Source organism: Nilaparvata lugens, chromosome 10 (assembly GCF_014356525.2).
Source record: "Nilaparvata lugens isolate BPH chromosome 10, ASM1435652v1, whole genome shotgun sequence".
Lineage (NCBI taxonomy): Eukaryota > Metazoa > Arthropoda > Insecta > Hemiptera > Delphacidae > Nilaparvata > Nilaparvata lugens.
Genome location: NC_052513.1, coordinates 15,209,189 through 15,236,770, shown reverse-complemented (window position 1 = coordinate 15,236,770; position 27,582 = coordinate 15,209,189). Strand labels below are relative to the sequence as shown.

Genomic DNA, 27,582 nt, shown 5'->3' with positions numbered 1-27,582 from the left:
GAAATCCGCCATTGAGGGGGCAACCCATAAGATTATTACATACCAATGCCACCAATGCCTTCGTGATCTATGGTATTACAAATAAATAATATATAATATCTCATGCTAAAATACCCCAATGGCGGCCTTCAATTTCAAGTAAGAGCTATCATTGGGAAGGCATAGGCATTGTGGGTCTATATCTCTTTGGTCTCTAAGGTCTTTGGAACAACTGATTGGGCACTGCTGCTTCAATCGGAGCTATACCTTGGAGTAAAGATAATTTTTATTTTTCATAAAACAAACTTTATGACTGGAGTTGCTTCTATCAATTGATCCTATTCTATCAAGACTAATTTTGTTCGTATATCGCGAAAACTGCTTAAACAATTAGGATGAAATGTTAATAATTCAGTATGATATATGGAGGGTATTTTTAAAACTTCAGAAGTGTGGAATCTATTTGCAAAGAATGGAAAAATTCGGCCAAAATTTAACTTAGGCGGAAGAAAGGGGTTATTTATTAGAACGGCCAAATAGCTGTTGTTGCTTTTCCTAATGTAAAAATATCTTCCATAGAAGTAAGGCGCTTTTCCCATGAATCAATTATTCCCAAACATTGATTGTTTGTTCTAAAAATATTAAAGACGATCTGGCAACAGAGCAAAGCGAGAAAGAGATAGCGCTTTCCGCTTTGTTGTATGAGAGACAAGGATAGCAATACCATTGCTAATCAAACACTGCCATTATAACGTAGACCTGACTATAGCCTCAGTATTTTACCACCGCACATACAAATAGGCCTTGTATTCTGGTTGGACCTTTGATTATTCGCTTCTCACACTAACGGCTTCACTCTAAACCATCAGCATCCAATATAAATAGAATCTATGCTTCATATTCAACCAATACTAAATCTCACCAATGAGTAATCAGTCGTTTGTGGTTGATTATTGTTTAAAACCACCTTGCAGAATTGGTTTATTTGATTATAATCACTGATTGTTGTTTCTGGGTTTGAATATTTATTCAACATCAACAGTTAATAGGCTCATGAGGCTTATAATTATTATTGTTTCTGGGTTTAAACATTCATCCAACAATAATTAGGCTTTTATTATTGTTCAATCAAGTAATTGGAAAGTTACAATAATAGAGGTCTTTGATATATATGATAATGGACAAAATAATCATGTTTATATAATAGTGGAGTATTGGATAATTGGAACATAACCCAGTGAATGAGTAACTATAAACTGAGTTATGCACTATAGAAAGTTCCACACCATGACTTAGAAACCTACAAATCTATTGTTCATTTATGAGTTTGATGATAATGACAAATGATAAATTATTTCTTGAGCTCAATATAGAATCAACCCTGATGGATGTGGAGTCTTGAATGAGTCAAAGACTTGTCAAGTAATTGGCTTGCATAGTGCTCCTGTTTATGTAACCTGATAATATATTCAAATAATGATCCAACACCGAACGCGATTGTTCAAAAGAGACTTGGAAAATCATAAATCATAATCGGGTTGAAGTGGGAAATGCTAAGAAATACTGTATTGCATTTAATGAAATCCAATCTCTGTATAGAATATCTTGAATGTAATCTGAGAGAGGGGAAAGAGTAAGATGAAAGATCACGTTGCGTGCTATAGTATAAAGAGCTCCATATATACAGAGTGTTTACGAATCCCTACAAATACTCTAAAACATTGTTCCTGGGTATAAAACATATCCAAATATCATATTCAAATTGTCTGGTACTCTTCAGTTACTTACACAGCGGCCATTTTGCTTTTTTCACTTATTTTTTTCCAAATAATGGTTGAACATATGAAATTAGAACTTTGCACGATTATTTATAACAACTGAGCAAAGCTAGAAGAAAATTATGATGATTTTTCAAATTCATGAAACAAAATGGCGGTCATTTGAAATTTTGTTTCTTGAATAACTCAGAAACCGTTGGTTTCACAAAAACATTACAAGAATAACTTTTTTTAGTAAATTTAATTGCTCATCGATTGGTATAAGATGTTTCTAGATCAGACCAATATAAACTGAGATATGGCAGTTTTAATGGTTGATGACCCACCTTTGGAGGGTTGTGTAACGTTTTTTTATTGTTTGAAATGACTTTAAATTGCTTACAATCGACATGCAATGCAAATAGAGATTGTTGCATCATTGAGGCGACTCTATCAGCATGCTTTGGTTTGCACTGCAACAAACTTTCAGTGGTCACCTATCACTAAAACTGCCATATCTCAGTTGATATTGATTCAATCTTAGAACATCTTATGCCAATCGATAGGCAAATAAATTTACTAAAAAATTATTCTTGTAAAAACAACGGTTTCTGAGTTATTTAAGAAACAAAATTTTAAATGGCCGCCATTTTGTTCTATGAATTTGAAAAATTATTATAATTTTTTTCTAGCTTTGTCTGGTTGTTATAAATGATCATGCAGAGTTTCAATTTCGTATGTTCAACCGATATTTAGAAAAAAAAATAAACGCAAAATGGCCGCTGTGTGAGTAACCGAAGACTTCCAGACAATTTGAATATTTAGATATGTTTTATACCCAAGAACAATGCCCTTGAGTATTTATAGGGAGTTCGTAAACACCCTGTATAAACACGTTGGTTTAAGGTTTAAGCTCAAATAATACACATTTACTGCCTAAAAAGCAGTCATTAGGTCATGTCAGAGACCCCGAAATTGATCAGTTGCGACCTGAAAACTCGACACCAGACCTGAGCCAGCCAGGTCACACGATATTATTATTATTATACACATTTACTCTACTTCCCGATTCGATGTTTGTCAAAGTATCGTATTTTATTTCAATGGATGAAACCTTAGTTTAATTGATCAGTAGGACGTTTGAATATCATATCAGAATTTGAGTGATTAATGTTTCATGTTCCAATAACTGCTCATGTAGGTTGAGGCTCTTATAGAGTGAGTATGACTGATATTTCAGTAGCGTATTATAATTGACTATTGTGAGGTCCACATTATAATAGCAGTGTTTGATTAGCAATGGTATTGCTATCCTCATCCATCATCCAACAATCTCTTTCTCGCTTTGCTCTGTTGCCAGATCGTCTTTTAGCAATGTAGAACTAATAATTAATTAACTAGTAGTTCTGCGAACAGTAGACCTCGCTCATGAATTAAACTTTCAATCTAATGAGAAGGGCCAGTACAATAAGTACAGAATATTGTGAAGATTCAGCCATGTCATCTATTATTTTCTCCATTGAAAGTGCTAGAGACACTGTTTGAAGGGACACTGGACTTATTAAGGAGGTTCCTTTATATCAAATACATACAAATTTTACATTTTAAATGGAAAAGACTGAGAAATTGTCAAAAAAACCACATATTCATTGATACTTAGAAAGACCAGTTTCGGTCTTTATCAGAGATTGACAATGGTGTAATCACCGAAACCGGTCTTTCTGAGTATCAATAAATATGTGATTTTTGACAATTTCTGAGTCTTTTCAATTCAATATGGATAATTACCACATTATCAACTTCTCAACTACACAAAAAAAAAATTAACCTTTATACCTTTACATACAAATTTCTCTCTACAACTGCAGTATTGGACTCCAATACAATAAAGATTTTTTTTAAGTAATTTATCCAATTAATTTGATAAATCAATTTGATAATTATAATGAGATGATTCAATTTTATAATTCTATCTAATCATAATAGTTTATTTTATAATGATATATATTATTAGAATAAGATAAAACAATAAGTATCTGCAAAAAAAATTAGTAGGAATGAGATTTGAACCTGGTTTTTTAAATTACAAAAAAATCAGAGGTCTTATCAAAAGTCGTTACACATACGTTTCTGCGCCTTGTTTCAAAGAGCTTGCATACCAAATTTCATCCAAATCAGACAATAACTGCGACTGTAACTGCGATACAAACAAACAGACAAAAGCCAATTGAGTCGAAACTAAGACCTCAGCTTCGCTTCGGTCAACAAAATATTTCATCCTTATTATGAAAATTTATTATTGAATTATTGCAAAATATAATTTCTTGCTTAATAAAATATAATTGATTATTAAAACGAGAATGAACAGTTATTAAAATTACATTAATAAACCTGTATCAGCTACCGTCTATAGAAGGCATTGACAAGACAGAGGGATCGGCAACGTTGTTCTCCCATCTTTCTCCCATTCGCCATTATAACGTGGACCTCGCTATAGTAACCTGGTCTGATAGTATTGAAGATTGAACAATAGGCCTACATTTTATTACAAGTAGTGTTCTGTACTGTTGTTCTGTATGAAGGAGCTGTGTAGGCAACCCGCAATACATTCAATCTAAAAAATTCAGTACCGGTTGCACAACAGCCGGTTAAATTTTAACCGTGATTAGTTCCACGGGAACCAATCAGAGAAGCCGTCTTATCAAGAAGGCCTTCTCTGATTGGTTCTCGTGAAATTAATCACGGTTAAAAATTAACCGGCTGTTGTGCAACCGGCACTCAGCCTCTCAGAAATGTGGTCTTCCATATTCGGTCTTCAGAGCTAGTCCAGTCACTAAATACATTGGTGCATGCAATTTATATTGTAGTTCTGATTTTTTAATATATTATTTGGGTACATAAGAGAAGTCCAGAACCAATTTCTTCATGCAAGATTTACTTGTGCTAGATACAGGATTGCCCAAAAACCTTGTATTTTCGGCTCATTTTGGCCATTTTTTGTGTATTGGAATATGGACTTTAGTAGGCTACACTCAACAATAAATTTTCCACTTTTCGACCAAATTTGACTTATGATGCATGATTTTGGACCGCCTTGACGAACCGAGAAGAATGAAGTGTGGCACGATGAAATCTGAGCATTGTGTCAGAAGTTATAAGTGTTTGAAATTTTGATCCTTGAGGTGTCCTTTAGCGCGCCTCTCCACTAGGATATACTGAAATGAAGTGCATCTATTGGGTGATTCTCATAGAACATAATCTTATGAACTTATTTCATTGTGTGTAATGTCAATGTGAAGACTATGTAGTTGGTGATGATGATTGAAGCTGAAAATTAGATGTTTTTCACAATACAAGGAGCATTGTTGTCAGGTGTACCTGTGAATCTATAAGGGATAGAGCGCTCTACCTGATCTCAGATTGTAGAGCACAAAAATACGCCCAGAGGGATTTCGAATTATACATCTAAATGGTAACAATCGGAAGATATTATTGATCAAAAACGGAAATTCATCAAAATTGATTTTTTCTTCAAATTTCATTCATTTTCGAAAAATTATAACTCAATTCTCATTGGAGATAGAGAGTTCCAAATGATCTCATTTTATTCAAAATTTCATAATCTAGAAAAAAGGGGGGAGCAAATTTTTCTGTCCGATTACGAGACTTGGTAGAAAAAGCTGAAAACTGGAAAATAAGCCGAAAATACGAGGTTTTTGGGCCACCCTGTATCTAGCACAAGGAAATTTTGCATCAAGAAATTGGTTCTGGACTTCTCTTATGTACTCAAATAATATATTAAGAAATTATAACTGCAATATAAATTGCAAGCACACCCCCTTTTTTATGTCTATATTGACTGAACTAAGCACGGTAGAACTTTCAGAGGGATCGGCAACGTTGTTCTCCTATCTTTCTCCACTGCCATTATAACGTTGACTCCACTATAGTGAGATTTAGAACATCAAATCAAACGTAGTGATACTTATTTAATCTGGGTCAGTTAATTGAGTTGCCGGATAATAATCACCACATATTAAGTGTCAATTTTAACAGTTTCCTAGGGGTCTGCAATTTTGTGTCCTAATATTTTGTGCTGCTCTTCTCTTCAATTCTCATTTGATATCTTATACCTTTTCCTGGCGATATACAGTTCATTGTATCGTAAAGTGTTAGTAGTATCAACGTAGGCCTCCTTATTGAATCATAAATTTTTGGGTTACCTTCATATTCTGGATTTTCTGAGCTTAGTTTGCTTGGGCTAGTAATCCAGGGTCAAGCATTATATTTTTCATGGAACCAATATTATCTTTGAACGATCTCAACATAAACATGAGTTTCACAAGATTTTTTTTGAATTCCAGCTAAATCAACTGAAAGGTTGATTCTAAGTGAGTTTTGTGGATCTCAAACACAAACACTAAAGACAATAACTTCTACTGAAGATGCTCGATGACCTTTTATATACTTCAGAGTAGATATATATAATTAGAAAACTCCAATGAGTCGTGATCTTGGGATATATAATGCTCGTAAAATCTTTAGATCATGTACTCGCGAGTAAATATTGTATAGTTTGAAAATTGGCTTTCCAAAACGGGGCGTAGACGCAGCTTTTATAACAAAAATCGTAGTTTTTATTCTCTCATTTCTATAATTGGAAACGATTTTCCTTGACGAAATTAGACATTCCCAAATAATTCAAAATAGCTAAAACTTAGCACTATTTTCTCTCTATTTTATTTTGTGTTCAATTTTCTAGTTTTTTCGAAATTCAATTCAAACGTGACTATGACAATGACTGCGACTACGCCCCGTTTTGGAAAGCCAATTTTCTGACTCCAGCTGTTTAAAATCTAGGACTTAGCTAAATCCCGAGCTCGGAAACCGGCCCTTAATGTATTGTATGCCTTCAAAACCTCCACATTTGTTATAAATCTGACCTTTTCCAAGTTGATGATCACACTCATTGAGCAGCATTCACATTGTTCTCAATTAATAGAAGAGATTGACCTTGCAGTGACCTTATACTTCTGAAGTATGCCATGATAAGTTCTCCAATACGGAAAGATGGCAGATTACATTAACGTACAATGTGCGATATGTTTCAAATGAGCGATTGGTTAATGAGTCATTGATATTCAAAACTCATCAATGTATCTCCTTTTGTCATTCCTAAATCAATTTCAAGGCCATATTCACCATCTACTTTTAACACTAATCTGCAATTATTACATAAAAGTATGGTAGCATTGAATTTTTTCCATTTTGAGTTTAAACTAACAGCTGATATATCTTTGTTTAAACCTAGAATATCAGGGACCGAGCTTCGCTCTGGAGTACAGAAGCATAAAAAGTTTATTACGAAAGAAGAAATTATAATAACATTCATACAGAAATGTTCTATCTAATCACAGTAAATTGAGTATTCCCAGAGGAATGCAAAGATTTCCCTCACAAAGGCCCAGTTACACAAAAACCGGTTAAATTTTAATCCTGATTAACTTTGCGTGAACCAAATCAGAGAAGACCATTTCAAAAAGATGGATCTACTGAAATTAATCAGGATTGAAAAATAACCCGGCTTTTTTGCAACCGACACTAAGTACCTGATTACAAGAGTTCAACAGCTGAGTCACAATTTTGACACAGTCCCACACACATGAACTCGCTCACTCACTTCCATCACCAACTGACGACGAACTAATTATTATCAGGATGATGTTTTCCCAGGGATGAATAATAATTATCCCTTTAATGTCTGTCAGAGAGTTCTCCCAGGGATGAGACCTAGTGCAATCGAATCTTCATATTATAAACGTACTATGTTCTGAATTTCGTGAGAATCGTTAGAGCCGTTTTCGAGATCCGGTGAAATACAAACATAAAAACATCTAAACATATTAACAGAAGTAGCTCGTTTAATAGTATAGGATGATGCGTACGGACCTTCATCTCCTGCTCAAAGTCAATTGTGACTTTGATCTATGTGAATGACGATAAGAACTCCTTCGACAACGTTTCGGATTTGGAAAATCTTGTATTCACTTACCTTGAAGTTATCAGAATCAGTAGAGCTGGTGAAATTAGTGTGCCAGTTGTAGTAGCATAGATCGCTGGTTTTGGGTCTCAGCGGTTTCCCTTCTTGAAAGAATGCGTTCCAAGACTCTTGACGCAGACGTTGGTTGAAGTCGATGTACGCACTCACATATTCGCCCGTCCGCTTCTTCACACACAGGTAGATTATTGTCTACAAAATTATACACAAGAATAATGAATTACAAACCAAGTTATAGTTTCAAGTTTTGAGCACTTAAGAGAAATAAATACACTATTCTCATACGGTATTTCGTATCTTTCTCATACGGAAGTGAAACGGAGTACAGTAATATCCAATTAAGTGAGACAATAGTAATTAATGTAGGCCTGATTATCATGATAACATTATTATAAAACGATGATATTGTTATGATTTGTGAAACAATAAATATCAGATAAATGAAGTGAGACGATAATAATATAGGCTTAATATTATATTGATACATAGATATTAATGGTGTTATAATTTGTGAGACAATGAATACTAGTAGTTCTGTGAACAGTAGACCTCACGCAGTATTCTCATCCACAAGTACCTGATTGAAACTATAGACCTTATGGAAATACAGCCATAAACTGGCTTCTCCACACATCTGTGTAATCACTTGTCAGCTGATTTATGATGAATAATTCTATCGTCTGATTTTTACTCTAATATTGGCGTATGAAGGAGGCTCCTTTTTCCTTTTATATTATCCTTGAAATGCAAAATTTCAAAAAACCTTGTATATACGTCGACGCGCAATTAAAAAAAGAACATACCTGTCAAATTTCATGGAAATATATTACCGCGTTTCGCCGTAAATGCGCAACATATAAACATTGAAACATTTAAACATTAAGAGAATTGCCAAACCGTCGACTTGAATCTTGGACCTCACTTCGTTCAATCAATAACTGCAATATATTATCATATTTAATATCAAATACCGTTATTTCAATAATAAGAGATTCACTATTGAATTTCAACTCAATAGATTCTCTGTTGAATTATTTATTTATCAATTTATCACATTGTGTCCAAATACTTAACATGAGGAAAGGCACAACAGGCTCATGCCCAAAACTGTCCCATTTCCAATTTATACTATACTGTCCAAATCAAAATGTTGGTTATGTCACTTTTACTTTTCAAAATACAATTTACGCTCTTCAATACTCAGATAAATGAGCAAATTTTAAATCAAATAGATAAATTAACATGTTACTTTAAGCTCAAGCCAATAGTTGAGACACCTTACGATTGTAACCTGTGAGGAATAATACTATTGGCTCATCGAATTTCTCAAAATGGATGTCGGATAAGAAAATGGCCGACTGAGCTGTCATGGAATGCTGTGATTGGTCGATGTCTACCAATGGTAGAAGCTGTACAATAGCTGTACAGGGGAACTCTGGCTTCATAGCTACTCACGCCTACTTCATTGGGCTGTTACATTCAAGCAATATTCTCTTCTATTTTTGAATGGGACCAATTTTACTATATTATGATCAATGATCGCATGGAATCTGAATATTTGTAAGAATTAAACGGTACACTAAAAATTGCCATCCTATCCTTCTACTTGCCATGAGTACAACCAAGAAGATGGTGGGACTGCCGAAAGATCTCGTTGTCACAGTGAGTGGTTAATTCATTTATTGTAAAATATCTGACTGCTAGTCGTTTTTTCTAATAGCAGAAAGTGATTTAATAATGAGCAGTTCGTGATGGAAAACAACATTGAATAATTAAAAGGTGTTGGATCAGTCATTTATTGTGAAATAATATGATAATTATTATACAATAACTTGTAATCCATTGATTTAGGCTACATTCTTTTGATTTTCTCGATTTGTACAATTTGAAAATGTACATGCTCACTCCACATACTTATCTACAAAAAACATATCACTTTGAACACACTTTTTTCTTTGTATTTCACAAGACATGCAGTCAAATTTTTGACTTAATATAACTAAAAATCAATATTTAACTGAATATTTTACTCAAATGTTTGACTGCATGTCGTGTGAAATACATAGAAAAATGTGTGGTAATACATCGCAGCTTGGAATGGATCGAGAAACCATCATCTATAGTATCACTTTGTTTAAAACTTTATATTTCTTATAGTCAGGTGCTCTTTGTCTTTGTCAGGATTGTTTGTTTGACGTGTGTAACTATGTGCCACAATAACCAGTGAGTTTCAAAATGTTTCTACTATTTCTTTTATAAATTTCATTTAAATTGAAATAAATTTCATTCCAGAATGAGATTGAAAGGCTTCACTACACCGCATCTGAATTTCTCTTAGTTTCTCCTATCTAGTCTATCCTATAGTTTTATTGCTACTTTAATCATAATATATTTTGACATATAATTCTTTCCAACTCGACTTTCACACCCCAATTTCACATGCAGTTACCCACTACTTGAAGTTTAGAGTTGGGTACAGTTTAACCAACTCCTTACTCTTGAACCTTGGAAGAATTGTTTTTAGCAGATTCATTCTGGTTGAGCAGAGACTATCTCATAGGTTTTCAAGGAGTTCTCCAATGAGGTTCACAACATTTATTCATCCCCATTCACAACCCCAATCATTCACATCCACAACCAATTCAGCCAATCATTCACTACGGATTCACAACCCTAATCGATTCAGCAGCAATTTTCAGTTCGCAACCAACATGCAATCTAGTGATTCGCCATCAATGGCAATATTACTCTGATCATTCCGATGGTGAAAATGGAACCGATTTGTTGCAAGCTAATTTTATTGCGAGCAGGCTGTTCATATTCCACATTTCACTTGCAATATATCGATTGATTCTTGTTCCCCATGATAAATTGATTGCTTCTTGTCGAGCGTGACGATGTATTCATGTATTCGATGTATTAGTATACTCGATATATTCGTGAAATCGATGTATTCATGTGTAAAACAACATTTCAGCACAGAAGAAAATCTAATCATTATGTCAGGTAACACACATTACTGTCGCTAACCTCAGCTCATCCGCATATATATTGCTTGGACGGGTAAATTGAATGATAACATTTCTGCTACCTTCTGGCTGCTAGTTTAACAATGATTTGTTATCATGTTGAATATGTAGTTTATCATGGTGTTGATGAAACATATTAGGCTAACTAGTAGTTCTGTGAACAGTAGACCTCGCGCTCAGTAAGTTACATTGACCTGTTGTTATGTTTTCTCAAAAATTAATGAATAATTTATCAATTTAAAATGTCTAGAAAAAATCCTAAATAAATATAGAGCTTTCTGTCCTATCGTACCGTGACGTGTCGTCCCGGAATGTGAATGTGAGCGCTGTTATCAGGTCTGGCTGCAACTGTCTACAACGTTGATCTAAAGATACAATTTTCAAGATGTTCGATGTTTTTGAACGGGTAGTATTATAAATAGTCAACTGTCTACTAACGTTGATGGAAAGATAAATTTTCAAGATGTTCGATGTTTTTGAACGGGTAGTATTATAGTCCACTAGACAGCTGATTTATGATGAATAATTCTATAGTCTGATTTTTACGGTGATATTGGCGTATGAAGGAGGCTCCTTTTTCCTTTTATATTATCCTTGAAATGCAAAATTTCCAAAAACCTTGTATATACGTCGACGCGCAATTTAAAAAGGAACATACCTGTCAAATTTCATGAAAATCTATTACCGCGTTTCGCCGTAAATGCGCAACATAAAAACATATAAACATTTAAACATTAAGAGAAATGCCAAACCGTCGACTTGAATCTTAGACCTCACTTCGCTCGGTCAATAAAGCTCTAGTGATATGGATCAAGAATGGATCGTTGATCATAAATGCTTTGACAAGATTAAAAAAATTTGATTTCGTTCAAATAGTTAGCTTACTTTACACATTTATCATGTTGAATATTTAGTTTAATATGGTGTTGTGAAACATATAATACTAATAAAGCTCAGGTCATATGGGGAAAGAATGCATCGTTCATCATAAATGCTTTTAAATTTACATAATTACCAGGTTGGAGTTGTTTTCTAATGGTTAGATTTCTTCACTTATTTGCCTTAATGATACCATCATTAAGAGTTAGCTCAGATATAATTTTATCAGCTTAGTTACTACTGGAATAGTACCCTCTCATCTCTCATAAAAAAAAAACACTTTTTTGGGCTCAGAGGACCTTGAAACGTATATAAATTTAGAAATTGGGGTACCTCATTTTTTTCCGGAAAGCAATACTTTCCTTACCTATGGTAATAGGGCAAGGAAAGTAATATACTGTATCCCATAAATTTTAATCGAACTTCTGATATAGCTCCCTATTTATGAACATTTGTGAAACATAGATCAAGCATGAACCTCAAGTTGCCCAGAGCACAGAAGATAATACAGGACAATGCTATTAATTCATGAAAGTACTATATGATGAAGCATTCTAAGCTAAAAAGTGAAATGACAAAGCAAAAACTTCATCTCGCCATACTCCATTATTCATGCAGGTGAATGCAACTCAATTCAAGTATTGAAACGCGGGGAATCGGTACTCTTCTCCTCTTCACGAGAAAGAATGATGAGAGGTTAGTGGGGTAGTAATAAGAACGATCAAAATGTCATGGGATATGAAGTCAAATACTTAGGGGAAAACGATATGTAGATGAAGATTTTCCAGATAAGAGGAAAGAAAATGAGAATCTGGAGGCATTGTATGTTGACACTGCTGTTATGCTTTGTAAATTATTTGCCTAGTAATGATAAGGTCGCATAATAAGATGTAAAAATGCCTAGGGCATGCTTAGGGCCTAGAGGATAATAAGTGAGACGTAAAGATGCAATTGATTTGTTTAGTGCTTGCAATAATGTAGGCCTTTCATACTTATAGTATGAAGTTATACTATAGTATAAGTTCCATCTACTTATGCCCTTGTTCAAACATTTTTTTTTATCTGTGGTAAACACATTGTGGTATCACAGTACATTTTGAACTCGTCATAGGCTTACATTATTGTCAAGAATTCCTTGTTGAAATTCGAATCTATGAACTGAAATGTATATAAAATCAAGTAGAACTTTATTCTCAGTGAAACATGAACTTATATAGTAGAAAGCCAATCTCAACTTCCGTCCCGACCAAAACTGACAAATATATTTTCTTTCATGAGAATTCCAATCCGACTTTTCCGATTTCACGTATTTGACAAGTGAATGATCTGGAGAAAATGGTTTGCAACTACCTCTCGGATGAAGTATGACCAATCCATCAGATTTTTGTCATTTTTCTACAACTGTGTTGTTTTTGGGGAAAAAATGTCAAGCTATCTCGAAATTTTTTACGTGTGTTTGTCAAACTTGAAGGGTTTTCAACTTTGGAATGTTTGTAGAAACAGAACTTTCTCAAGCACGTGGAAACTTATGTAGCTTTCATTCCTATACATTAGATAAGTTCGTTAGTAAAATTTTGATCCTCTCTCATTTATTTCAATCATTTCCTAAACCATTCTCTTTCCTGGACTGTCATTTAAGTTTTTATATTTTTGGCGATATAGATTAGAGCTTAATAGGAGGTAGTTAGGATTGTTAGCAACGTGTGATAGGATTGTTAGCAATAAATAACGTAGTGTTAGTAATCAGTCATTATTACATCGTTCCCAAATCAGTGATGAGTTTGAACTCCATTGACTACTCAGCAGCTTAATTGAAGGGAAAATTACTCTCTCGAAAGTTCAGGAATGTTAGAGTAATTCTCATTCTATTCCATTCCTATTAAATCTATTGTAAATATCCAATTTTCCTTGCATTGGAAAACTCCCAGTTATTGTGAGTTTGTGATTCGAAAGCAAAATGTGACAACTATCAATCAATCTCGCTGAAGAAACATACAACGTTACTCTTGTTATTTGTAAATTTGCAAAACAGATCAGATAATGACAAAATAATAGGACGTTAGAAGATGTCAAAATAATGCGAGTATTTTCGAAACGCGTAAACGAGTGAAAGGCTGGACTAATTTGCATCACAGATTGCAGGTATTAACGCACCGTGTATTTTGGTTCTGTTTTCACACGCAGTGGTAAACGTGAGACCCTCGTGGCAGTGTTATAGTCGTGAAAATTTTGTTTGATACGAGTTTATTTTGGACAAAAAATCCAAGTTTTCTTTACCTTAAATATAGCAATTTAATTTAGATTATTTTATTTTCATTTCATAGTCTTTTCTCTGTACAATATTTGTTTGATTTTTTCATGATTCTGCTGTTATAAAATTATGTAATTATTATTTAAATTTAACTCTAACTTTCTGCATTATTTCGAAATATTATGTAATATTATGTATGTGAAGTTGTGCTCCTGGGGGGGTTATCTCTTATGATATAGTCCCACGTTATGAAGCTATTGTGAGAAGTTGTGGATTGTAATTCCTTCACAGATAATATGGTGTTTCTGGTATTTATAAGAGCAGTCTCTAAATTCCCTCTTTTGCGAATAAATTCACAAAAAATTAAGGCCTTCCGGCTCGCAAAATTACTGGGTTCAAACCTCAGCTCTAGCTCAGTGGTAGAAACATGAATTTTATAAGTACAAATAATCACCATAAGGTTCAAGGACCAGGTATTGATAATTCTTACCGCTGCTTCTATGAAGTTCTTGAAGAATACCAGTAAGGAAATTAAAAGAATATTTGATGACTGATTATCAGTAACCATGTACCACTAGAGAATAATCAGGACCAACTATAGTTGTTTCTAGTTGATTCTTAAAACGCTCGTCGTGAATACAAGTATTCACCAATATACCCCTTCAAAATTCCTTAGAACTTACAACGCCAGTTCTTGAAGCTCTCTGGATCCTTATATGATATAAATGGAACCTTATTAATATAATTTCTTAATATATTTGTTCTGGCTGATGAAGTGAATATCATCAAAGGATGATAAATATCGAGTGCTCTGAATAAGGTTAATATTATTTGATTCTATGATTTTAAGTGCTGCTAAATATTTGTTGGTACCAAAACAGCTCAAACTATATAACACGAGATGAGTTGGGATATAATAAAAAATTCTATAAGTTTGTATGCTGACATAAAACACAAAATATATTCCCATAAAAAAGATGTGCATAAAATATTCGATATAACTATAATTCACTTAAATAATCTACTTTTAAAATCTGAATAATTATCACAGGCTTTGCTAATATTCACAATAATGAATTTCAAATTCATAAATATATTATATTTAATACTGGTACTTAGACTTCCAATCAATACAAATTTCTACCAATAAAAACCTGTTCGGTCTATAAGTTGATATGATATGTTTTGTTCAATAAACAAAATTAATATTAATAAATTAATATTCAAACATGAGATCTCAGGGCTTTTAATATGAATTCGGGCGGTGCATGGAAGTAAGCTTCCTACATATAATAAATAAATTTATAAAATGTTCCTGTGAACTATGTGATATTGTTCAACACGTGGTGACTTTCTATTTTTATTCTAATTAATTGGAATAGCGCTTTTTTATTAATTATTACCCCACTGAACGTAGACAAATGAGCTCATTTGGTTTGACTTATCACTCACTGACTGAAGTTCTGGATGTTCTCGTGGATTGAATTAATTATTTCCAATAATTAATTAGGTAGGCTCCTTTTCGTCACTGCTGGGCTAACGTGTAATCCAGATTTTTATAAGTTTCTTTCGAATTAAAGCTATTTTTATGGGAATCTTTACAATTACGAACTCTTTGACAGCACTGAGTTCACAAACAATTTACATTCAACAAACATACATTACATTTAAAAAAGGGTTTGGCTTAATAATTCATTAAAAAATTTTTAAAAGGAATAAGAAAAGACCCTAGACTCCATGTGCATCCTCTCGGGTTGGGATCTTAAGACAGAAGAAAGAGGTTTTCAGAAAAATTTGCTTCTTCCTAGAATAATTCTATAAGCTACTTTCTGATTGGCCTTCAATTTAATAGACTCAATACAATTGGTTGCCTTGGGAATCAGGGCTTCCTCGGCTTTATAATAGAAAAAATTAAATAAAAGAAGTTTTTATACAGATATATGGGGTATTTATCTTAAATTGAATTCATAATAAATCGTAACATATGATTTTAATAGATAATACATTTTGTTTTTATATGAGTTTTTATACTCTTGATTTATCATGCTTTTTTGGATTGTAATAAATATTTGTATAGAAATAATAGTTGTTTGTAATTCTACACATCGACTTCCTTTAGTATACATAATATATTCTTTATGAGTGAATTTTATATGATTCAACCGGTCATATGGGTTGATCGAATAATCAGCTGATTCGTTCAGTATTGGTTCGGATAATTATCGATTTATCCAAGATCGACTAATTCTTTTCAAAACGTAAACAAGTAACTCTAACCTCAATGTTCATGCATTTTATTTTATTTTTTTTTTTGTAATCCGCCAATAATAATTATGCCGCTTTATAATTTTTGATCTTACCAATGTGTTCTCATAATTATTAAATCACAATAATACATGTTTTCTTATCGTTGTTGATAATTGCTATTACTCCTAATCACTAATAATACTTGATTTGAGTTGATTTACTCTTAGATAGGTCTAACCTTCTTTCTAATTTTATAGTTCTATTACATTTTATTGGCTCATTTAGAAATATTTGGTGGTTTCAAATTACCACGTGACATGTAATATTCATGTATGAGTAATTATGCTTATTTATTTATATTTTTAATGATATGTCATATTGTAAAGGTTTTGAATATTCTAATTGGCAATAAATGAGATTGAAATTGATGAAAAAATATATAGCTAAAAAATAACTTATACAGTTTTGCAACTCTCATCAGCGGCAAAGATTTTCTTTTTGCTGGTGATGCCTAGATTTTATATTTTATTTTAATTTTATTCAAGTATATTTATGAGTAATTATGCTTATTTATTTATATTTTTTTAATGATATGTCATATTATAACGATTTTGTAATATGTTTTTGAATATTCTAATTGGCAATAAATGAAATTGAAATTGATAAAAAAATGTATACGTTTTTTATCAGCATATTTATTCAATTCCAGATTTCAGAATTCAGAAGGATAAACATAGTTTTGAGTTTTCATGATGAAATCCTTGAATAGTTTAGAGTGTTGATACGGTATTACCAACCGTATTCATCACCAACCAATTCAATCAATCAAATCAATTTATTTTCTATTTTTACAATGCATACAGAGCATGAAATTACCATAGTTACTGGAATAATTATCATATAACTGAAAAATCGCAATCAAACCCTGAAGAACATTACAAAAAATCAAATCTTTATGGAAAATAATCCTAAAGGTTACAGAAAAACCTGTTTGGGCAGTGAAAAAACTACTTAAAAACATCATAATTGGTTAATTAGAGTATGAATACTACTAAGACTAAATATGTTGCTTTTTCTCCCACTGTGATTGGACAACCACCAGAGGAAATTGTACTTAAAATACACACGAATCGGAGACGTGGGGAGAATGTGCTTGCCCGAAACTAAAACAGGAAAAGGGGATTATGGTAGACTGTCATCTCAAGTGGGACGTGCATATAGAATTCATTTGTAAAAGGCTAAAATTTATATCTTATATATTTAACAAAATCCGTAAATTATTAAATATACAGGAGTTAAAACTAATTTATCATGGATACGTTCAGTCAATTCTGCAATATGCGTTAGGAGTATGGGGGGGAACTTATGATCACATAATAAATAGGATTTTTGTCATTCAAAAAATGATAATAAAGACTATTCTGAATAGACCAAGAATTCATCCAAGCAGGGACACATTTGATGAATTCAAGGTAATGACCATACGCCAACTATATATTAAAAAAATTCTCTACCACATAAGAAAAAATAAAGATAAATTTACAATAAGGAATAATCAAGCCACATTCAATTTCAGGTTAAATTTTCATAATTTATTCAACATAAATCACACTAACCTAACAATATTACGTCGACAATTAATTATTTAAGCACAAAATTAATTAATTTAATCCCAAATGGTATGCAATTTTTAACTGAGGATAGACATGGGGCACAGATAAATAAATGGATAATTGAGACATTTTTCTTTACTCTCGATAATATTTTATAATATACATTTTTTTCAACCTTATTTTTTTTTGTTTACTTACGTGATTCTAAAATTTTGCCATATTTATTTTTATTTATAATAATAAAATAATATTTGATATAATAATATTGAACTGATGCTCACGCCCAGCGGACAGGATTTTCCTTGCTGGGTTGTTGCCTTAATGAATAGATTTTGATCTAAACATATTTAATTTATAATTTTTGTTTTGATTGTGAGCTATGTTTTATTTTTATTTCTATGAATTTCTTGAATAATTTATTGTAAATTGTATTGATGGCAGATAAAAAGAATTGAATTGAATTGATCAAAATAAGAAAGAATATAACTTTTTATATTGGTTGTTCCTTGTTTCTTACAGTTTCTTTTCTGATTCAATAATAAATGATTATTTGTTGAAAAAATTTGATAAGCTTTGTTTTCAGATCATTCTGATTATATTTGATTGAACGATCATAGAATTAATCAATTGAAAGAGAATTCGAAGATTTAAAACTTAGCAATCAGAGTCGTGTTCTCCTGGATAACAGAGTAACTGATGGAAAAGTTTCTTGGTAGACATTGTCAATTCCCTTATGATTGAGTTTGGAAACCCCTTTTAAAACTTGAGTGATTCCGACTTCTGGTAAACAAGTCAACTCTCTGTTTTTCTTGATTTTCCAGAAAACTAATTCTATGAGTACAGTGCTATACGAAGTGGGTGGTCATTGAATTATCAGATGATTTCTTGTCTTCAACAATCCCTATACTGGAAATGAAATTGTAATTGGTTGAGAATAATCATAGTGGAGTCTCATCATTGTAATGAACGCGATTGGGATTGAAAACATGATAAGGAATCAGTTTTATTACGGAAATTCCCCTTCCAACTATTCTCCATTAGAATCTTTATCTGATTCAAGGACAATCAGAATTATCTCAGCACTATCGAAAACCTGTCAAAACAGGAGTGAAACTAGCTCTCCAATATTAGATTCCCACAGATTTAGAAATTTCTTCAATATGGGAGATTGTTCTTTTTTGTCACATTTTTTTATTTTATTATTCGTTTAGTTATTTTTCGCTTGTTTTCTCTTGTTTCATTTTCATTTTGCAAGTAAATTTGGTTATCATGGCGAGTCTGTAGCTTGAACCGCCATTTTGATTCTATGCAACGTTAAGTGGGAGGAGAGTGTCTAGACCAATGGCAGGCGTTCATGTCCTTCACCAATAGCGGTCTGCTGCTTTTGTTTCTAGTTCTAGGTTACCAGACATTGATGATTGTTCAACAACCGAAACCAGTTTTTCCACTTTTAATAAAATTTGTGGTTTTGACAATTTTTTAGTTTTCTTATTTAATGGGATATTGTTGATGATTATTTTCCTGACTGATTCATGTGTTGGTTTGTACAAAAAGTACAGAGAATCTCTTCATATATATTCAATGTAGATCGTATAATATATTATACTAGCCGTCAGGCTCGCTTCGCTCGCCATATCCGTCTAGCCAGGGGGCTCCGCCCGACGGGATCGTCCGAGAATGAGATCAGCAGGCTCGCTTCGCTCGCCTGCATTTTTCATTTGAGCATTTTTATCATATGTTAGGACGATCCAGTCGGGGGTCCAGACTAAACGTCTGGCTAAACGGATATGGCGAGCGAAGCGAGCCTGAAGGCTAGTAATATAATATTCCCAGGAATAGCTCTGATTGAAGTAGCAGTGCCCAATCATTTTTTCCGCGATAAATGCATTTCAATATACAACTTGGTGCCAACCTAACAAAGTCAACTCAACTTAATGCCAACCTGACAAAAATATTAATTTAGTTACCAGTTAACAACTGTTTCGAAGAGGTACTCTCTCTAGATTATAGTTCTATATCAACATATGGTATGGACATTTTTCAATTATAAATTAAGAGAATAAGAAGAACATACATGCTAAAAGACAAACTTTAAACCCTTAAAAACCACCCTTAGAGTTAAAATATTGCTAAATCCGTTCTTAGTGCGCCTCTAAAGGGCCAACTGAACATACCTACCAAATTTGAACGTTCATGGTCCGGTAGATTTTTAGTTCTGCGAGTGAGTGAGTGAGTCAGTCAGTCAGTGAGTGAGTGCCATTTCGCTTTTATATATAGATATAATCTACAAATCTGTATAACTTGACAATTTTATGCGAAGATGCTATGTGAAACATAATTATATTCAAAGTAGTCTGGTCTAGGAGACTATTCGTGCTCATTGAATAGACATCAGTTTGTAGGTAAGCTTCATGTTCTCAATCAATATTAAGTGACTGGATTATAATAGGAACTAATTATGTGGAATAATAATGTTTTTAGTATGGTATATAGACTATAGTAGTTCTGAAATTTGCTCCATAACCTCAGTATTGTAGGTTGATACACTGATACTCTGCGTGGAAGCAAAGAAAGATTTCAGATACGAAGAGTATCTTTGTTGATTTTTTGAACTCTCTCTCTCTCCCTATCCTCTTCGCTTTCTCCAACTTGAGAATAATCCTGGAACCAGCTGGACAATCTCCAATACTTACACAGAGATCTGCTCTCCAGCTGGAAGCATTTACTGGAAGGAAGCACCAGCCTGATCCCATACGTGTGAACAATCTTGTTTTCAGAATGTGCACCAATAGAGTAGGTTGGTTATATGCGCGGTTCCAGGCCTAGGATAACCTCGTAGAGGCTCACAGCCTTGCTGAGAGAACAGCAGATAGGATAGTGCGAGGAGGAGGATGTGATGGGAAGGGGTCGAGCGTGAGAGAGGAAGAGGATTGAGAGGGAGAAGCAACAGGCTGATGGAAAAAGATGCTTCGAGGTGAACTAAGAAAGGAATTGAGATGGAGGGAGACCAAAAAGTAGATCTACAGAAAGAAGAGGAAAGAGAAGGAGAAGAAAAAACAGGAAAGGAAGAGCGTTGAAAAGAAAGAAGAAAGGTGAGTGAATAAATGAAGGAGAATGCCACCAGAGGAACGTGTCGGAATTCGATTGAGCACTCTATGAGGAAACCTTGCAGTGGTTTGTACATCTTTCCTTCACATAAACCAATTCATTTGAATCCTTTATCTTATGATGAATCTCATATCATTATGAATGATTTCCTCTTATCCTCCTTTCTCTCATTCCTTTCCTCTCACCTTCCTCTTGTCCTCATTCTCATATTCCTTCTTCTGTCTCCTCCTCATATTCCTTCTTCTGTCTCCTCCTCATATATCTTCTTCCACTATTCATCCTCCTCCTCCTCTACCAATACTCCATCCGTTTCTCTTATTTTTTTCCTTCTCCTCCACTTCCTCCTTTTGGTAGAGAGTTAGAGGGGAGGATATTTTTAATATTCTTTCCGAAGAATGGACATTGATATGTCCAAAGCTCCGCCAATTTATGTAGATGCATAACAATATAATTATTATCTATAGTTATTATATTACAAATTGCTTTTTCATATCATATACAGTTCAATAATTATTTTCTTAGTCTATATTATGTAAATTCATCTATAATTTTGCTGTATTGTAAGCTATTGTATATAAGTGTATAAGCCAGTATAAATTGTAATCTACATAAATAAAGTACTCAATCAATCCCAATCCTCTCCTTTCCCCTTCCCATCTACTTATCATCGACTCTTCTTTATTCTATCTTTTCCTCTATCATCATTCCTTTTCTTCGTCCTACTCTTACTCTCACTACTTACTTACGCTTTCTCTTACTCCTGATTTTACTTCACTTTTAACTCTCTTTCTCATCACTCTGTACTTCTCCTCTTTCCTTTTCTACCGCTGCTCCTCCTCCAATTCCTCCACATCCTTTTTCTCCTCCTCATCCTCCTCTTTTTCTCCTCGTTGCCCTTCCCCTTCTTATCTTCCTATTCCTCTTCCAGCATGTTTTTCTTATCCTTAACCTCATCCTCCACCTTCTCACCTCCTCATTATTCTTATATAATTACAAATCATGAATATGTTCATATTATATGAATATGATCGGGATAGAGCAACAGGCATAGCCCAAAACTATTCTGTTCCCAAATTTTGATAAATAATGAAATGTCCGAAAAAATAGGTTATGTTCTTACTGAGGAAATTTAAAGTTCAAAGTTCTGTCCAAGAATATATATTAGCTAGAAATTTTGAATTTAGAATGTTTAAAATAGTCAAATTTTGCACTTAATATCACCGCACTTTGAATAAATTAAGTTATTTCAGAAAATGTTGAAGCCAAAAATATACACACAACTTTCAACTAGGCACAACTGTTACAAACAGCTTATGAAGACTTATCGTCTTCTTCTTCTTCCTTGACTCGTCCCACTTCTTTGGTAGAGATTTAATGGGGAGGATATTTTTAATATTCTTTCCGAAGAATGGACATAAAAGCTCCGCCAATTTATGTAGATGCATAACATATGATTATTAGCTATAGTTATTATATTACAAATTTCTTTTCATATCATATACAGTTCAATAATTATTTTCTTAGTCTATATTATGTAATTCATCTATAATTTTGCTGTATTGTAAGCTATTGTATATAAGTGTATAAGCCAGTATATATTGTAATCTACATAAATAAAGTACTCAATCAATCAATCAATCAATCAATTCTTCTTCCTTCTTCTCCTTTTCCTCTACACGTCTTCACTCATCTACTCATATTCCTCCTTCTCTTCTTCCACGTACACCTTTCCACCTTTCCTCTCCAACTCCAACTCCTTCTCCTCCTCCACCTCCCACTTCTCCTCTTCCTCTACTTCCGCCTTCTCTATTCCAATTCTAACCTCTTCTTCTCAACAGCAACCTTCGGATGACGACAACACACGGATCAAGTGGAGTGTGGGAACGCACTACAGCGCCGTAACTCGTAATCTGCTTGAGAGGTGCTGAGGTGTTGATGTTGTTTACATACGTCCGTGTGTGTGTGTGTGTGTGTGTGCGTGCGCTATTTGATGAGAGCTCACACGCAACAGGAGTGGCTGCTTGTGTTGTGGCTGCTTCTTCCGGCTGCACCTTGCGACAATTTCGATAGAGAAATCTCACAAGAGAAAAGACAAACACGCAGTGATCGAGTGGAGTATTTGATTGAGTTTGGAAATCTGTCCTCAGACACTTCAGCGGGAGGACTTGAGGTGAGGAGCACGAAGAATATGAATATGCTGATGAGAAAGTATAAGAGTGTAGAAGAAGTTCAGTTTCTCCTATGTGAAGGCGGTTCTAGTAGTTTGATCAACTAAAATTTGAAATATATCTGATCTAATTATTATTTAACGAAAATCCCAAATAAATGCTGCAAATCACCCCGAAGACCTCTGCTACTGCAGACATTGACAACAGGGTTAACAGCTAGATGGAAATTCGATGAGAACTACTATCCAAAAATTAGTTGCCAGCCCGGGAATCGAACCCGGTACCACCCAATTGCTAGTCAGGAATGCTTACCCTTACACCAAACTGACAATCTCTGGATAGCAGCGCTCATTTTATACAAAGCCACAGCGGCCAACCGGTTACAGATGGGATTAAATAGAGAATGCATTTATTCAAATGCTAATTATTATTTAACGAAAATCCCAAATAAATGCTGCAAATCACCCCGAAGACCTCTGCTACTGCAGACATTGACAACATTGACCTCTGCTACTGCAGACATTGACAACATTAACAGCTAGATGGAAATTCGATGAGAACTACTATCCAAAAATTAGTGGTAGCAACTGGGAGGTACCGGGTTCGATTCCCGGGCTGGCAACTAATTTTTGGATAGTAGTTCTCATCGAATTTCCATCTAGCTGTTAACCCTGTTGTCAATGTCTGCAGTAGCAGAGGTCTTCGGGGTGATTAGCAGCATTTATTTGGGATTTTCGTTAAATAATAATTATATATTAATTAGCATTTGAATAAATGCATTCTCTATTTAATTCCATCTATATATCTGAACAATTCTACGATTAATAAAAATAAAGGTACGATCAGGTTTACGGATTAGGTATACCTACGATTAGGTATAAAAAAAGCAGTCATTCTATTCTATTCTATTAACATTGTCAATCTACCGCTAGTCTTCCTATATCGAGTATTGAGTTATTCTATAGACACATACCGAGAGAGACAATTGTATTCTTATACAATTCATAACTCTTTCATTTTAGGAAACTATTCATTATTATGAACTATAATTATTATAAACTTGAGGTTCTGAACGCAACGCAAACTCTAGTTGCTCTTTCACGAAATACAAAGTTCAATGTCTTGTTCATACTGTACTGATAGCATCGCGACTAGCAACTAACTCAAAAAATTAAAGTTCCTTCAATTTTAGTTGTTTAACTGTCCCCAGTTGATGTCTGTTTACGTGCAGCCCAAGTCTGTCAACTATGAAAAAATAATTATTCAATAATATTATATGCATATAGTGAGACAAAAAACTCACTCAATTCACATCAAAATTATCAAAAATACATAAGAACTAGATCTGATTTACAATTTTTGCAACTTTCTCATTTCTATACCTTTTTCTGGGTATAATTGACCGAGCGAAGTGAGGTCTGAGATTCAAGTCGACGGTTTGGCATTTCTCTTAATGTTTAAATGTTTAGATGTTTGAATGTTTGAATGTTTGAATGTTTAAATGTTCAAATGATTAAATGTTTGAATGTTGAATGTTTGAATGTTTGAATGTTTAAATGTTTGAATGTTTGTATGTTTGTATGTTTGAATGTTTGAATGTTTGAATGCTTGAATGCTTAAATGTTTGAATGTTTGAATGTTTGAATGTTTGAATGTTTGAATGTTTGAATGTTTGAATGTTTGAATGTTTGAATGTTTGAATGTTTGAATGTTTGAATGTTTGAATGTTCGAATGTTTAAATGTTTAAATGTTTAAATGTTAAAATGTTTATATGTTGCGCATTTACGGCGAAACGCGGTAATAGATTTCCATGAAATTTGACAGGTATGTTCCTTTTTAAATTGCGCGTCGACGTATATACAAGGTTTTTGGAAATTTCGCATTTCAAGGATAATATGAAAGGAAAAAGGAGCCTCCTTCATACGCAAATATTAGAGTGAAAATCAGACTATAGAATTATTCATCATAAATCAGCTAACAAGTGATTACACAGATGTGTGGATAAGCCATTATTATTGCTGTATTTCCATAGGGTCTATAGTTTCAATCAGGTACTTGTGGATGAGAATACTGCGTGAGGTCTACTGTTCACAGAACTACTAGTAGAAAATGTTGCCGAGCATAGATAGAATATCCTCTATCAATAGCGATCTGAGTTTATGGTACAGTATATTAATTTGTTTGGAAAATATTGGTTTAGAAAATACGCTCGATACGTTTTACTCTCTTTCAACTTCCATTGTATACCATCTAGTTACTCTAAACCATTACCATTACAATTTTATACTATTACTCTATCAAAAGGCCCACTCCAACTCTATACTATTTCCACTCTATACTAACGAAAATAGGTGTACTAATACTCACGTTGACAATGCTACGTCGGTTAGCGACCTCCCTCTGGGAAAGGGCCAGCAGTAAGGGCTCGACATTGACTGACAGCTGAGTCAAGGGCAGCAGAGAGGAGGTGGTCACCTGGTCCTGTCGCGGAGGGTTGTCTAGGGCCCGGGCGGCTGCCGCCCTTCCCGCGAACTCCTCCCTTGTTAGCACTTGGCCGCGAGCCCTTCAACAAATCAAAGATTACATGTCTGTAATGTGATCAATAATAGTAAGATCGAGAAATGCTTGGTAGATCTGCAGACTGTGGGGTAGCAAATCTATCAATCAATTTTATTAAGATGAACACAATACAATATACATAAAAGAAATCAAATCACAATCAAAAATAAAATTCTAATACATACAAAAACAGACTTCATGACGGGGTGTGCTGAAAAGAAAGGGAGGAGGAAAAATACCTAGCCAACTATGGTTTCCCACGTAATAGGCAGGTAGAGGGTATAAAAGTAAGGAATGAAGGGTGAAGAGGAGAAGAAAAGGGAAGTATTGGAGAAGAAAGTAGGAAAAAAAGAAAAAATGTGCAAAAATTGTCAGTCCACTTTCAAAAAATGAATCTAAAAGAATTGGCTTTGCAAACAGTAGTTTGAGCAGAAATCCCGAGATTCATACGTCGATATGAAATGAAAAGTTACTGTATGTCCAGGTTTTTATTTATAGTTAAGTTTTTCTACTAATCTTAGATTCTATGAGGAAGTGGTCCGGAATAAGGTTCATTATTTTAGTGCTTATATAGATCAACTGTTTCCTTAAACATTCAATATTGATGTAATATTACAATAATAGTGAGAGAAAATGCATGGTAGAACTGCAACTGTGTGGTAGTCAATGATAGTGGAAGAGAGTTCAGGGTAGATCCTATGTGGTCTGCAGCTTGGTCACTTTTGACATGTTGCCAAACTATGAGTTGCTCGAATCTAACCTTTTCCATTCAACAGATATGAATATAATACTCACTTGTAACTATATCTATTCTCACATCATATTAATATATTCTCGTACGGAGCTTCCTTGAATATTAGAAATATATGGTCTTGGAAGCCTACCAATTTGATGGTACAGATCATATTTTATTCAATAGATAGTCAATGTGAAAATCAGCTTGGGACTACCCCAAGGAAAATGCAAAGTTATCATTCGAAGAAAGAGAGTGACTGACTTATTCTACCAGGATTCATGATAGGATTTTGTCGAGTCATTTCTTGGATTCTACCTCGAGAAAGGAGAAAGAGGCATTCTCTACAGGCAGTGATGTTGAGGTACTGGGATAATCAATCTTTGGAATTTCGCTACTGATATCATCTTTCAGAATTCCAACTTTCTGCGATAAATTTTCTAATTGAGAGTGAAGTGAAACTGGAGTTGAGTAATATAATCAATAATTCAAGTTCAGTCAAGGAAAACCACATGGGGATTTGTTCGTACGAGATTTTGCCGTCCTTATAAATTTTATTAGATTGAACAGATGATTTCAAACAGATGATGTTTGTCAAGTTCAAGATGTTTGATAGATGTTTGTCTGATAGTTCAAGATGTTTGATAGATGTTTGTCTGATAGAATTTATAAGGACGGTAAAATATTGTACGATAAAAATCGATGTGTGTAACTAACTCAAGAGGTTTTCCAAACTAGAGCGAACTAGATATGATTCTAAATCACTTCTATCGCCAATGAACATGAATTCTACTATTCAAATTCATATAGAGGTTCTTCAAACTAGAGCAAACTAAAAACAATTCTATATCTCTTCTATCACCTATGAAATCTATCCAAAGAAAGCCATTAATACATATGATAAATTTGGGCATACTGCGGTTATACATTTGGATATAATGTATGCTAGATAAGGTTATAGATGATTTAATGAGAGGGTTCAAAACCTTGACATTCAATGACGAAGCTAGAAAATAACAGTCTATTATCACTATCACTATCCATCATGAGTTTTATGAGTGGAATCTATCAACACATAGTAAATAGGGGCACATTGCGGCTCTAAATTTGTAAAATGTAGATGCAATATGAGATCATAGACGATATGAGAGGCTTAAAATCACGATCACGTCCCATCGGTTGCTTGTTTATGGTCAGACA

General features: G+C 33.8%; 2 protein-coding genes across 3 annotated transcripts in view; one reads left to right on the top strand and one right to left on the bottom strand.

The window, feature by feature from the left end:
* The window catches only part of LOC120353333 (nitric oxide synthase-like), a 402,542-nt gene that overhangs the window by 335,154 nt on the left and 39,806 nt on the right, over positions 1–27,582 (top strand). The window lies entirely within an intron of this gene.
* Positions 1–27,582, bottom strand: part of LOC111044289 (cilia- and flagella-associated protein 299-like) — a 53,214-nt gene that overhangs the window by 22,078 nt on the left and 3,554 nt on the right. For both annotated transcript variants that reach the window (XM_022329386.2, XM_039436406.1), the window contains exons 2-3: positions 25,458–25,653; positions 7,789–7,986 (exon numbers count right to left, since the gene is read on the bottom strand). In XM_022329386.2, coding sequence (XP_022185078.1) covers positions 7,789–7,986; positions 25,458–25,653 — 394 coding nt within the window. The remainder of the gene's footprint in view (positions 1–7,788; positions 7,987–25,457; positions 25,654–27,582) is intronic.